The 14,599-nt window shown below is 35.2% G+C and overlaps 1 protein-coding gene across 2 annotated transcripts; it reads left to right on the top strand.

Moving 5' to 3' along the window:
• Positions 1–5,204: 5,204 nt before the first annotated feature.
• LOC105951678 (uncharacterized) lies at positions 5,205–13,838 on the top strand. 2 transcript variants are annotated; one of them, XM_012975127.2, is made up of 28 exons: positions 5,205–5,633; positions 5,767–5,986; positions 6,106–6,224; positions 6,335–6,451; positions 6,541–6,687; positions 6,778–7,110; positions 7,241–7,389; positions 7,472–7,593; positions 7,713–7,804; positions 7,887–8,079; positions 8,168–8,228; positions 8,324–8,472; positions 8,596–8,666; positions 8,781–8,954; positions 9,062–9,133; positions 9,524–9,625; positions 9,707–9,796; positions 9,884–9,959; positions 10,055–10,148; positions 10,239–10,308; positions 11,032–11,211; positions 11,375–11,497; positions 11,609–11,692; positions 11,794–11,978; positions 12,076–12,214; positions 12,693–12,752; positions 12,979–13,083; positions 13,355–13,838. In XM_012975127.2, the coding sequence occupies exons 1-28, from the start codon at positions 5,526–5,528 to the stop codon at positions 13,466–13,468; spliced, it is 3,549 nt and encodes a 1,182-aa protein (XP_012830581.1). In that variant the 5' UTR covers positions 5,205–5,525; the 3' UTR covers positions 13,469–13,838. The 2 variants fall into 2 exon arrangements, with proteins under 2 accessions (XP_012830581.1, XP_088672873.1); XM_088816747.1 differs by having other exon boundaries at positions 5,408–5,633; positions 6,778–7,114; positions 7,245–7,389.
• Positions 13,839–14,599: the final 761 nt, after the last annotated feature.

The raw sequence follows: 14,599 nt of genomic DNA, 5'->3' as shown, positions 1-14,599 counted from the left end.
AGAATTTTATTTACTTAAACCTATATTTATTAGCCAACGTTTTGAGCATCGTGATAAGGCATTTGCACATGTAATCATGGTTGTCAAACTCTTAAGGTTTGCGATTCGATCGATTCGTTTCGAGTTTTCAACTTTTCAATTTGAATCTAGACATAATTTTTATTTGACATAACTCTATTGTTTTTGTGTTGGAACCACGGCTGCACTTTGATGATTGATCACCGAATTGGCGGATTGAAGCTCGTCCTCTATTTGCTCTCTCTTTTCTTAGTTGATAATTAGTTGCAATAATATCCACAATAATATGGAGATAGGCAAGGTGAGGCACGGACTAGGTCGCTTTCTTAAGACGAATTTCACGACCCCTTCCATAATGAGGTGCAAAAAGGTTCCGATCGTGTCGCCTATGGGATACAACAACCCAGCCTATCTCTCCGTTGTAACTTCACCGAAATTACACGTTCAAGTGAAGTAGAAACTTATACGCGACACACAACAAGAGCTCAACATATAATATATATAGGATCTTTAGAAAGTTATTTTTTTTTATCCTCTCTTTCTCTTCTACATGCAAAGCCACAATATCCCTTTATATAACATATAATATAACCCCCATAAAACCTCAATTTAATATAGAAATTATGGTATTTTATGTAGGAAAATATTGACTTTGAAGCTTTCAAAATAGTGGTCTAATGAACCTCATAAGAGTGGTCAAAGTCATTATTAAAATTTATAATAAAATATATTATTTTTATTAAAATAACCCAACATTTTGTTTTTGCAATTTATTGCGATTTTCTATACAATTTTTGACAATTCAATTGGTTTTATATGTTAAAAATAAAATTTAGCACCCTATTTGAAACAAAATAATTTAAATTATTTTTTTAACAATATGACAAACTTCTATATCAACATTGTTTCGAAGCTCATGGATATAGAACAACTTTGATGATGATGTGCTTTGTTTCGGATATCTTGATATAGCAGTCTTTAATAAGAGCAACATACAAACATTGTCTTCATATAACAATGTTGCTTTTTATTAAAGATAATCCACTTATCCTTTGAATATAGTGTACCATAGATCTCAACAATATACATTCACAACGTGCTTCATACAATGCCATAATTTTAGAATAAATTGGAAGAATTGAATCTTGATGTTTGCTTCACTCAAAGCCACAATATAACAACAACACCACAAGTAAAGATACATATCGACTTCAAGGTATACTACTATACACATAATCCACTAATGGGGTTCTTAACTATTTTGAGTAAAATAATCTCATATCGGCTGATCCATGAAGTACCAAAAAATATGTTTAACTATCTCAATGTCTTCCGTTTTTTGTGTCTAATTATATATTGACAATAATTTAACTGAAAATGCAATGTCAAGTTTTGTGATAAGATACACTAATACACCAATAGCGTTCAAATAAGCTAAACGTAATCCTCTATAGATAAAAAAATGGTATTTCTTTACATCCATTGATCACACAACCAACCATAAGGCTATTCAATGGATAAATGTATTCGTATAATTTATTTTAATTATTTTTTTTAGAAGTTGATTAACGAATAAAGATTTTATTTGATAAATACTTTATAGAAAATTTTATGTGTCCAAGATTTTAACATTTTACATTCTTTAATCATCAATTGACGGTCTTTGTGAACTCTTCGGGAATCATTACGAGATTTATACATCCATATAAAGCACTCAAGGATCAAAGATATGTGCTAAAAACAATCAAGTCCTTTTGTAGCACTTAAAATAAATTGTGAATTAATTTGTTACATCACATATAACATATAATCATAATTTTGAGAAAAGGTTATAGATAATAAATATAATTCATATAATGTTGTTGTAGAAAATCAATTGACGTTCTTTCAAAATATATTTAATTGGATATTTTTCAACCAATTTTGAAGGCAAAATATATCTTTTACCCCTAAAGTATCAAATTGAGATATGGTTATTCTTAATTTAAGAACGTTATTCAGAAATCACATTTCATGTCATATTTTAATAATTTAATACTAAAACATCTTACCTATGCACTAAGTTACGAATCAATAGGGGATCAATACAATCCAATCTAATTCAAGTTAAGCATGTAATCAAATAAGACATTCGTAACATATTGGACTCTTTATTTCAATATAATGGTAAAACAACTAAAATACCATATTAAACAGGATTTCATCATAATGTCACTAATTTACAATAATTCAATCATATTTTTAGTGTATCATTAGTAAAATTATTCTCTTTTTTTAGTAGCCACCAATAAATTTAATTGAATTGACTAGTCAGTTCCAATTTTTGTAGAAAGTGTAAATGACATTACACCTAATTTTATTCCGAATAAGCACATTTTATTTATTTATTAAATATTAGGAAAATTCATTTTGTGTTTATGTTGAGCAAAATATCCCATATTTTCATTTGAACTAAGTTCATCCCAATTAAGCACGTGGCCAACACCGATCCACAATAGCCAATCCCGCTTGCAGGACTGATAGCGGACTAAATTAATTTGACTAAACGCAAATCGACTACATGCAAATCAACAAGTTAATGATTTTGTTTGTTGGCTAACAATCACTATTTTGCCTAAACCAAACCACATTAACCACAAATAAATCACATGTTCCATCACAACAAATAGATCTCTACACAATTGCAGTTTGAGAGTTCAACCCTACTTTCAGGAAGCCGGCTAAATGCAAGTCGACTACATCCAAATTTACTAATTTTTTTGTTAGTCGACTAAATTTTTTTGTTGGTCAAATAAGTTTTGTTTGTTACTCAACTAATTATTTTGTTAGCCAACAATTTCTTTTTAGTTAATGAACTGAATTTATATGCACGCTCGTACGAATCAGTTGACAGAGTGTTTAAGTCAACTAAATCCAAATCAAATAATATTTAGTCACCTAACTTATCGTACTTTCTCTATATGAAATATCAATCGACTAATATCATGTGATCTAGTTTATTTTTTATATTCTTTGTAAGTCTCTATTACAATCTGCTTGTTAAATTAGTGTTTAAACCCATATAAAAAACACTATTTACAATCGACTTAAGCCAATATTTAAAAACTAACTAAAAGAGCAATGCCTTGTATGGAGCATTGCGGAACATTACCGTGGACACTGATTTTCAACTTCCATTGCAACGCTGCGACTTTGTTGTTGCCATAATGAATAAATTTCAGTTCAAAATGCTAAACATAGATTTATTTCAAATATATTTACCAACATTACAATAGATAATATGCAAAGTATTATTACAATTTCAAAAATAAATATTATAACAATATTGCATAAAATGACATGCAATATTAATACCATGTAGTATGTTGTTACCCCCTTAGTCGGTGATATCGGTAATGACTCGAGTGTGGCCGAGTCATGACCGAGAATGGGTGCCAAGCAAGGGTTGGCACAAGACAGCCACACAATTGGCCAATGAGTGGTTGAGTGTCGGGCAAGCATTCGGGGTGTTTGTCCGAGAAAGCAAGGATCGGCTTGGTTCAAGTGGGAACGGTGATCGAAAGTACTAGTGGTTGGCACGGGCGTTGCTCGGCAGCAAATGCGGACAAGCGTGGGCAGTGATCGGCATGCGGCCCATAACTTAGGCAAACGAACGTTCGAAGGAAATCGACCAAGACTTGACGAGTGTGGGCAAGTTGGCACAACGGATTGGCAAGTCAATGAAGGCAGCCCGATGTGTGGGCGTGCCAAAGACCGTGTGGGCAAAGAAATGGTGCCAAGAAGTGTTGGCACAACGCAAGCTACACATGGGCCGAACGGTGGCCGAGAGTTGGACAAGTATTGAGGTGCTTGGCCGAGAGTTACAAGGCAAGGGTTTCGAGTGATTGGCAAGCATTGAGGTGCTTGGCCGAGAAAGGCATGGCAAGTGTGGGCAAGGCAAGCGAGCTGAATTGCACGCGTGCGGGCGGATTCGATCCTTGGGCGCGCGCGCGCGCCGATTGGGCAAGCCGGACAGCTAATTGACTCGGGAAGTTAAGGAAGGCAGTTGCGGAGCGGTTGGCATCAGCAATGGCTTAGAAAACCGTCCCTTTATGTTGTATTAGTGTGCCAAGTGGCTGGCCTGCGTGCCGCCATGTGTCCCTTGGCAGTTTAGTGTGTAAACTGCATTGTAACTTGTATTTATAAGCCCTAGAGTGCACAAATCCGACCCATCCAGATAGAGGGACTCAGATTGCAATCGATAGCATCTGTTGTGAGGATTCTTTGTGTGCACCAAGGGCTTTCCTTGTATTGTTCGTGAGTGAATCAATAAAGGTTGAGCGTTGCTCGTAAATTGCTTGTGTTGTTCGATTTCCGCTGCATACTTGTGATTGTTGCTGTTCATTTGATACAACGATGGTGCCATACGTTTGTGTGAAGAATTGTTGAGTGGGCTGACTGATTTAGTGCGTAACATATGCCAAGGTGAAGGTGGTTCAAAGTTTTCAAGATTTTCTCCACATTTCTTCCAATATCACATTATTATATGATACATTCAATTATGAGTACAACATTTGTTATTACCCATTACATAAGCTAAATTGTAGTTGTTCCGAAGCCGCTCCACTATGTTCCATCCCATTTCGACCACGACAACGACAAGCTCTATTTTTTGGTTAAGACTTGCCTGTTCTCGGCATTATTGTAGTGTTCTGGCGCGTCACAGTGAAAACAGAATTGTTAGGAGAAATATAACCGAACAAGAAATTAACAAAAAGTTTGGCTCCTCATTTTAAAGATAATATTAAAATTGTAAACATATGGTAGTAAATAATTGCAATTCTATATAATGTCCACTATTTTACAATAATTCATTCATATTTATAGTATATTAGCAATATTATCGATCTTTTCCTTTTTAGTCATCACCTACAAATTTAATCGGAAGATGCTACTAATTTTATTAAAAAATAACATTAAATTTTTTAAATGACCGTAATTAGTTTGAAATTTTGAATATTATCATATTGGTGAATAATATATTTAATTTCTAGAATTTAATAGTGAATTAAAAAACCAAGAATAAGGCATACATAATTAGATGATGAGATCAAAGCACAAAAATAAAAGTATCTAATAAGAGCAAAAATCACATTCCCCTAACCTTTTCTTCAAGAAAAAAAGAAGAAAAGTGCAAAAGCACCGTCAACCGCATGCGTAATTTAAGCGGCGCAATTTAAGAGCGGCCAGCTGACGCGAGCACGCTTTTGTTAACGTGAGCCTCCGACGGTCCGAGCACCGTTAGCCCCCGTGTGACAGTATTTGCATAGATACCCCTGAGGAATCGGGTATTACTATTTTAACCCACAACTTACACTCTCATATTTCACTACGATTCTCTTATTTTCCTCCCTTTTAATTGCACAGTGTAAGATATTCCCATAAAATAATATTCTCTCTCTCTAAAAAGAAAAAAAAAAGATATATCGCATTCAAGAACAAAGGGGAAGAAGAAGAAAAAAGCTGAAATGGTGTCGACGAGGCGAAGTGGATCTCTGCCGTCGAATAACAGTAAGAGATCGTCTTCGCCGTCCGATGATACTCACAACAAACCTTCCTCCCCAAAGCGTCAGAAGGCACTCTCTCTCTCCAATCTCTCTCTAAACGCTCGTTGATAAAGAGCTGTTGGGCTTCTTCATCTCTTGGATTACTCAATCAGGGCCGTTGATTTCTGAAGCGTTCTTTTTTTTTTTTTTGGTTTTGGCGTAGGGTGAAAGCTGCGGCGACAAGATTAACAGCACCAATCCGAGCGCGTCGGTGGCTTCGCCGGCGGAGATTCCGAAGGAAGTAAGCTCAACTGATCCGCCGGCTGTGCCCATCACCGCCGCCGCTGACGCCGCTGACGCCGCTGACGTCACCGCCACCGCCGCTACAACCGCCCCAGATGCCGACGCCTCCGTGTCCTTGGCTACTCCTGTGGCCGCAGAAGGTTGGGTTTTATTACTTTTATTACTTCGTTGAAATCAATGTAGAAAGAAATTGTTTCTTGATATGGTGCATGTGTGGAAAAAACTGAAAATTGGGGGAAATTAATCGAAATTTTTTTAGGGGTTGCGCCGGCGGCTGCCGCCGCGGACAAGACTAGGAGCTCTTTCACTTCGTGGAAGCAGCACCAAGGTTACGAAACAACCTCCCCTTGGTGTAGGCTTCTCACAGAAACTTCACAGGTGATTTCTTTTGCCTTTATTTTCTTGTTCTTGGTTCGATTTAGTTTGGATTTTTTGTTTCAATTAAAAAGCTCCAATCTTTATGGATTTCTTGATGTTTTATTTGGCAGAACCCCACTGTTTCTGTGTACACAACCAATTTCTTGGTGGGCTCGAGCAAACACGCTAACCTTTTGATCCGGGACCAGACCATTAGTGCCAATCTGTGCTCGATAAGGCTCGATCAGGTTTTATATTGCTGTCAACGATACTAATTATGTGATTTTATGTCATGCATTTGCCATTTTGTAATGATGTTTTCTTGGAAAATAATCAGCGCGAAGATAAAGCCGTTGCGATTCTCGAAAGTCGAGGGAGCAAAGGATGTGTGCAAGTCAACGGGAAAACAATCAAGAAAAACACCAATTGCGATCTCAATTCAGGCGACGAAGTGGTTTTCGGTTTTCTTGGAAACCATACATATGTATCCTTTTCTATTTGCCTTTTATTTTATTTTTATATTCTTTGTACCGATTGGTCCATGTGGAATTTATCCTTAACCCCACTCACGTAGATTTTCCAGCAGCTACCTTACGATAGTATAATCAAGACCCCTTCTTCGACAGATGTCCACACAAATCTTGGAAAGGCAGTCCCTGTCGAACGGAGAGCGGGTGACGCATCGGCTGTGGCAGGCGCTTCGATTTTGGCGTCGCTTTCTAATTTGAGGCAAGATTTGTCTCGTCTCAAACCCACTTCTCAGGCCAGTGGTAAAAATAACCGGGCCCCATCTCCCGTTCTTAATGAAGAAGATGTTGATGGTCAAGAAGTCAACTCAGCTACAAATTTAGGGAGCGAAGATGCCAAGATGCTCCCCGTTGACGGCAATATTGAAGCGGGATCTGAGGCAAGTAAACATATACTTGTGGCGTGAATATCTATTTTACTCGCAACTAATTTTGTTTGCTTCTTGATTTTGAATTTCGTGTAACTCATACGTAAGCATATATTGCTTTTTTGTTTTTTTTATTAAATAGGAAGAAAGGGATTGGATTAGGGATATTGTGCCGGCATCTTTATCAGCGATTTGTTTGCGTGGCGCAGCATTTAGAGAGGACATAATTGCGGCGGTTTTTGATGGGCGAGAGTTGGATGTTTCATTCGATAATTTCCCATATTATTTGAGGTAGGCTCAAATCCATTTACGTACAACATATTCAAAAAACCCGATTCTTATGTCACAATTTTTGTTTCTATTCACCTTGCAGTGAGAGCACAAAAAGCGTGCTTATTGCAGCGTCGTTTATACAACTGAAGCACAGGGAGCAAGTTAAATTTACATCCGAACTTCCGACATTGAATCCAAGAATCTTGCTTTCTGGTCCCGCAGGTCTCTGATTGGTTGCATATTGTCGTATTTTTATTTTTTTTCCGTAAAGTACTCGTCTTTTTTAATTGTTTGTATGTGATCCTTATAATGCGGGCTTTATTTATTATTATTTATTTCAGGGTCGGATATTTATCAGGAGATGCTGGCGAAGGCGCTTGCTCACTATTTTGGGGCTAGATTGCTTATTTTCGACACCCATTCATTTTTGGGAGTAAGAAAGATTACACCAAATAAATTAATATTTAATATTTAATATTGTGCATTGTCGTTTATTGATGATTCTTGTATTGTAGGGTTCCTCTAAAGATGCCGAAAAGTTGAAAGAGGGAAACAATACAGAAAAAGATCCGGGGCCCACAGACATTGCAAAGGATACTGGACTTTCGTCTGCTGAAGCGGAAACCTCTAATTTGCCGACGAAAAATGAAACCGATAACGGACCATCTTCGACGAACGCAACTAATAAGAATGTTCCAATCAAATTTGGTAAATATCATAATATTTTACATTAAAATAAACATTCTCTAATTTTGCTTTACTTCTAACCTATCTACCTGATTATCGGGAATTATAGGTGATAGAGTTAAATTCGTCGGCCCTGCTTCTGGTGGATTATATGCCACTACTTCTGCCAGGTACTTTTGATGATTCAATACATTTTTTTTCTGAGTTAAATATATGTGCGTAAATGTATATAATGACTGTTTTTTTTTTCTAACGGGATTTTTAGGGGCCCCACTTCTGGAATGAGAGGGAAGGTTCTTCTACCGTTTGAAGATAATCCCGTGTCGAAAATTGGAGTAAGATTCGACAAACCAATGCAAGACGGAGTTGATTTCGGAGGTCTCTGCGATACCGGTCACGGTTTCTTCTGCAATGGTGATAATATAATATTCTTCTTCACTATGCTCTTTCACTCTCAACTTATCGTGCTCTATTAAAATAAAAAAAAATAAAAAAAAAATATTGATTTCGTTTTCTTCTCGTTTGTTCAATCTCTAGCCGACGAGCTTCGCTTGGATACCTCAGGCGTGGAGGATCTTGACAAGTTACTTATTAACACCATGTTTGAGGTGATTCCTAATTCTGCCTCTTTTTATTTATCTATTTATGTATTTATTTATTTAATTATGTATTTATTTATTCCGGCTAATTCTAATGCTAAATTATTTGTTGTTAATTATTAGGCCGTATTTGATATGAGCAGAGACACGCCATTCATTTTGTTTATGAAAGATGCGGAGAAGTCCATGGCTGGAAATTCGGAGTCGTATGCTATATTCAAAACGAAGCTGGATAAGCTTCCTAATAATGTCGTAATCATCGGTTCGCAAACTCAGACCGACAATCGTAAAGAAAAGGTAAAAAGTTATTCGACGATCATCCGTTAATACATTAGACGACCTTTTTTAATTATTCTACTGTGGCATAAATAAAAGATTCTTTTTTTTTGTAATTGGTGGTGCAGTCTCATCCAGGCGGTTTGCTTTTTACGAAATTTGGAAGCAATCAGACTGCTTTGCTTGACTTGGCTTTCCCTGTAAGTATCTGTTGATCAATAATAATCGATATTTTTATCATTTATTTTGTTGTTTGATTGTGTATTGAAGAACATCGATTTAGATATTTAATACTTCCTCCGTTTCAATATAATTGTCGTTTAAAGTGTCGGCACATGTATCAAGCATTTAGGAATAATAAGGGCAAATATGGAAAACAAAGTAACTAAATCAACATTGATATTCTGTTGTTTTTTTCGAGGAAACAATTTATATTCTAAAGTGACATAATATGGAAAAAGAAGAATTCTTTAATCTTGCAATTAATTTGAAACGAAGGGAGTATCGAATATTTACGAACATTAATTTTAAATGTTTTACTATTAAACCTTGTTTAGTGACTCATATGATTTAATTTTGGTAAACCTCAGGATAGTTTCGGAAGGTTGCATGATAGAACCAAGGACGTTACAAAAGCAACGAAGCTTCTGTCGAAGCTTTTCCCGAATAAAGTCACCATTCACTTGCCTCAGGTTTTGTTCTCGATTCCCAAACACGATTCGTTCGTGACGATAACATGCAATAAAATAATAATGCTTATTAAAATATTGCAGGACGAAGCACTCCTCGTCAGTTGGAAGCAGCAATTGGAACGAGATGCCGAAACCCTGAAACTTAAAGCAAACCTGAATAATTTACGAACTGTGAGATATTTGATTTAATTTTCTTTTAATGTTTTTTTTCAAATTTCTTTTTTCTCGAAATTTGCCTCATATTATTCTAAAATGCAGGTTCTCAATCGTAACGGGATGGACTGTGACGGACTCGAGACTTTGAACATTAAAGACCAAACACTTACAATCGAGAGTAAGCTTATTTTAGTTTTATTATAATCAAATTAGCAGAAACTTGTGGATAAAAAATTGAAAAGAGTTTTTTTTTTATTTGAAATATTTTCGAAGGTGCGGAAAAGGTGGTCGGCTGGGCTTTAAGCCACTATTTGATGGAAAATACTGAAGCTGCAGAAAACGGGAGGCTCGTTCTTTCTACAGAGAGGTAATAGTAAGTTGCCACTTATTTTTTTATTAACGATAAATAATAGATGCCCGTTGAAAAGTAAATTTGTATTGTACTTTCGTATCGCAGCATTAACTATGGCATTGGGGTTCTACACGCGATCCAAAATGACTCCAAGAGTTCGAAGAAGTCTTTGAAGGTGATAATATACTTAACTGCTCTATATCTTTGGGCTTCGGTTGTTTGGTAATATTGATTGGATTGATTGAATTGGCGATGATGATAATGTAATATGTGATTATCTTGGCTATGTTTGGAGTAGTTTTGGTGCTTATTTTTATTTCGTTTTCGGGAGGAATTTGATAATAAAAGTAATGTTTGTTTATGTTTTGGGAGGAGACGAGAAATACATGTTTAAAGATGTTTGCAAAAAAAAAGTATTTTAGAAGAAAGGAGGGGTTTTTTTTCGTAATTTACCTACTGAAGGAGGGGTTTTTTTTCGTAAGACAATACATAGTTGAGGGGGTGATTGTAATTACCCAAACATGAGATTTTTTTTTTTCGTAATTTGAGCATACCTCAGGGGGTGGCCGTAATTTGCCCTAGAAGAAAATTTGGAAAGTGTAGTGATATTAACATTTTTTACTGTAGCAATCAAATCATCTTGGAGGGAGAAATTCCCGAAACTGTTTGGGGAAAGTTCTTCAAAATCTTAACAACCATAGATTTAAAGCTCGTGTTTGTAATTATACATTCCTTGTATCGCGTAATACCCTTCATATGATTTTGTGTAATAAGGCTTTATTGTGCCAAATCTTGATGTAGCAATGTCGGTTCTTGATTATATTGTCAATCAAGCCTAATCATAAATTCCCAAACAAGGCCTTAGTGGATTAAAATATATTTTTTTTGACTTGCGCAGGATGTTGTGACAGAGAATGAATTTGAAAAGAGGCTATTGGCTGATGTCATCCCTCCGAGTGATATCGGTGTCACATTTGATGATATTGGAGCACTCGAAAATGTCAAAGATACTCTCAAGGAGTTGGTCATGCTCCCTTTACAGCGCCCCGAACTTTTCTGCAAAGGTCAACTCACTAAGGTTAATTTTCCATCCTCACTCCCTTAATTTTTTAATGGCTCGAGTTTTTTTTATATAATTGATTCCCTAAAAAAAGCTAATTATTAATTTAGCACATTGCCAAAAAAAATAAAAAAAATTTAAACAATAATTAATTGAGTATTAATTACTGGTGTTTTTGCAGCCATGCAAAGGTATTCTTTTATTTGGTCCACCCGGAACGGGAAAAACTATGCTCGCAAAAGCTGTTGCAACCGAAGCTGGTGCAAACTTCATCAACATTTCAATGTCCAGTATTACCTCAAAGGTTTCTTCTAATAAATTACTTTTTTTATTTTTATCATTATCTTACGTGTTTTTATTTATTTTTATTTTTATTATCTAATCCATTTTTTTAATCTATCATCTGCAATTGCAGTGGTTTGGCGAGGGCGAGAAATACGTCAAGGCTGTTTTCTCGTTGGCAAGCAAAATTGCTCCTAGCGTTATATTTGTCGATGAAGTACGCAAATATATATAGCCTTTTCACATTTCGTCTTTCTTCCAAAACAAAAAAAAAAAAAAAATCAACCTCATATATTTTTAAATTTTTTTCTTCTCAAGGTTGATAGCATGCTTGGACGAAGGGAAAACCCGGGAGAACACGAGGCGATGCGTAAAATGAAAAATGAATTTATGGTGAACTGGGATGGGCTTAGAACTAAAGATACCGAACGAGTTCTTGTACTTGCTGCCACTAATAGGCCCTATGATCTTGACGAAGCTGTTATTAGGCGGCTCCCACGCAGGTATAATAAATCAAAGACGGATAATATTCTTCTAAAATAAGTTTTAATTATTATTATTTATTTGGCCTGAAAATGTTTTTTTTTGGTGGTGGCGCAGATTGATGGTCAATTTGCCAGATGCTGCTAATAGAGGGAAGATACTCGGAGTGATACTAGCAAAAGAGGATTTGTCTCCCGATTTGGATATGGATTCTGTTGCAAATATGACGGATGGTTATTCCGGAAGTGATCTTAAGGTTCGATTTATTAGACATGCCCGATTCCAATCTGCAATTTTCCGATATTTGAACAATATTTTTCATTCCAAATTCTGATTTATGATTTTTACAACTTTTTTGGACCGGAACTGGAATATATATATGCGATTCCGATTTTCGACCCGATTTTAATTTCCAAAAATCCGATTTTTACCCAAAATTTTAGACTTATGGTATCATTATTGTTAAGTATTTTATATTTTATGTGGCTAAAAATTGGAAATTTATGAACTTCGCCGATTCCGATCCGGAATTGTCCAATTTTGGAACAAGTGTTTTCATTTCAATTTCCGAAGTTCTGATTTTCTCCTTTTTTTAAGGAACGGAATTGGAATTAGTTTTTCACTTCCAAAAAAAAATCGGAAATTTTCCGCTAGTACTAATTCGGATAGGATCTGTCTAAGTGATTTGCAAGACCGGGCTTATCCGTAATATTTTCTTTTTTTCTCTCTTTCAGAATTTGTGTGTGACGGCTGCTCATCGTCCAATTAGAGAGATTCTGGAGAAGGAGAAAAAGGTAATTTTGCTGTGTTTGATGTGAGCTTTTACATTTGATTAATGTCGAGGGAGTCTTTTAAATTTTAATTCGCGATTACGGAGATGAGAAAGTTAAAACTAAATGACATCTTTATCTTTATATATATAATTATCATTGAAGAATAATATATTTAGATTAAAGATTGAGTCCTTTTTCTTCGGGTAAAGTGTCTATGATTTCATCTAACGAGAAGAGTCGATTACAGGAACAGGATGCTGCTCTTGCCGAAGGTAAACCAGCACCAGCTTTGAGTGGCAGTGCTGATATTCGCCCACTTAATATGGACGACTTCAAATTTGCTCACGAAAGGGTGAGTAACTACTTTTTCGTGATTCCTATTATACCCCGACCGTCGCTAGGTTAAAATATAATTAACTGTGGTTAATTCGGTAAAATGTGATTTGGCGTCACAATTAATGAACTTAAGACACCCTCGAAGGTTTTGAATAATTTTATTTTGTTTATATTTTTCTTTAAAATATTAGTTTACAATCCTAAGTGAAACCAATTAAATTATTATACAATATATGATAAATGTACTCAAAATTTTATAATTTTTCAATAATTGTATTTTTGGTTAGGTATGTGCGAGCGTTTCGTCGGAGTCAATAAACATGACGGAGCTTATCCAGTGGAACGAACTTTACGGCGAAGGTGGCTCCAGAAGGAAGAAATCCCTTAGCTACTTCATGTGAAAGGTGCCCTCTGTACAAATAGTCCTCCCCCCCCTCGTTTCGGCGTTGTAAAATGGCGTATAGGTCTTTTTTTTGAAGTTTAAAAATTTGTACCGAGTTTTTTCTTTTTCTTTTTTTTTTCTTTTTCGGAGACGTTTAAAGGAAGTATTAGCTTTTGGTTTTGTCGAATAGGAAAACGGGAGATGGGTGGATTCAGTTGATCATATCCCCAAAAAATAGGTGCAGGTTCGGAGAAGGGAATTAATTATAGTTTGTGATCCTGTCCATATATAGTTGCTACCATTCTTCATTTGTTGTTTATGTAACGAATAATAAGAAATGAGACGCTTTTTTCGTTTCTTAATAATACTTTGCTCTTCCTATTTCTTAATTCATTTCTTCTATATGTCGTAATAATATAGGGTAATTTGCATCCATCTCCTCTGAATTTTGGTCTTTTGGCAAGTACGTTCCAAACGTTTAATCATTTGACATATACATCTCCTTCATTCATTTTGCCGTCAGTCGTCCGTTAGTTTTAGGGGTAGAGTAGGAAAAATAAGGGTTTTTTTTTTTTTTTTTTTTTTTTTTTTAAATTAATTTGTGAATTTTACATCTCAAATTTCTTGGACATTATTTTTATTATTTATGAAAATTATATATAAATTTTAAAAAAATATTAAGAGTTGGGGCAATGAGGGGGCACACATGGATTAAAAGACCTTTTGATTAATGTTTTTTTTTACTTCATTATATAAGTTCACAATTGCTAGTAATATAATTGTTTTTCTTGTTATTGCATCTACAAAAAAATGTCATGCCATATACGTAAATGTAATACGGATAGGTTAAAAGAAAAATGAAATACTGATTAATTGGAAATAAATTTTGAATTGGATAGGTTAAAAGAAAAAATGAAATACTGATTAATTGGAAATAAATTTTGAATTGTGTACGTCCAAAAAAAATAGACATTAACCAAATAATTAAATTTGATGAAAAAGGGCTGCATATTCCGAAAAAAGAAAGAAAAAAGAATAATAATGGTTGCTAAAATACCAAAGTAAGAGAAGGTAGATGCACATTACTATATTATGTTCAAAGTTAGAGGATGTAGATGCAAATTACTATATTATGTTCAAAGTTGGGGAA

Source organism: Erythranthe guttata, chromosome 4 (genome assembly GCF_056151865.1).
Source record: "Erythranthe guttata isolate IM_541 chromosome 4, IM_541, whole genome shotgun sequence".
Lineage (NCBI taxonomy): Eukaryota > Viridiplantae > Streptophyta > Magnoliopsida > Lamiales > Phrymaceae > Erythranthe > Erythranthe guttata.
The sequence above is the reverse complement of the archived record's forward strand: the minus strand, read 5'-3'. Positions and strand labels throughout refer to the sequence as shown.

Bases quoted from the DNA above. Each gene is read 5' to 3' on its own strand.
- LOC105951678 (XM_012975127.2), top strand. From the start codon at position 5,526: ATGGTGTCGACGAGGCGAAGTGGATCTCTGCCGTCGAATAACAGTAAG. The intron at 12,215-12,692 runs GTTCGATTTATT...TCTCTCTTTCAG, and splicing joins ATTCCGGAAGTGATCTTAAG to AATTTGTGTGTGACGGCTGC. The intron at 12,753-12,978 runs GTAATTTTGCTG...AGTCGATTACAG, and splicing joins TTCTGGAGAAGGAGAAAAAG to GAACAGGATGCTGCTCTTGC.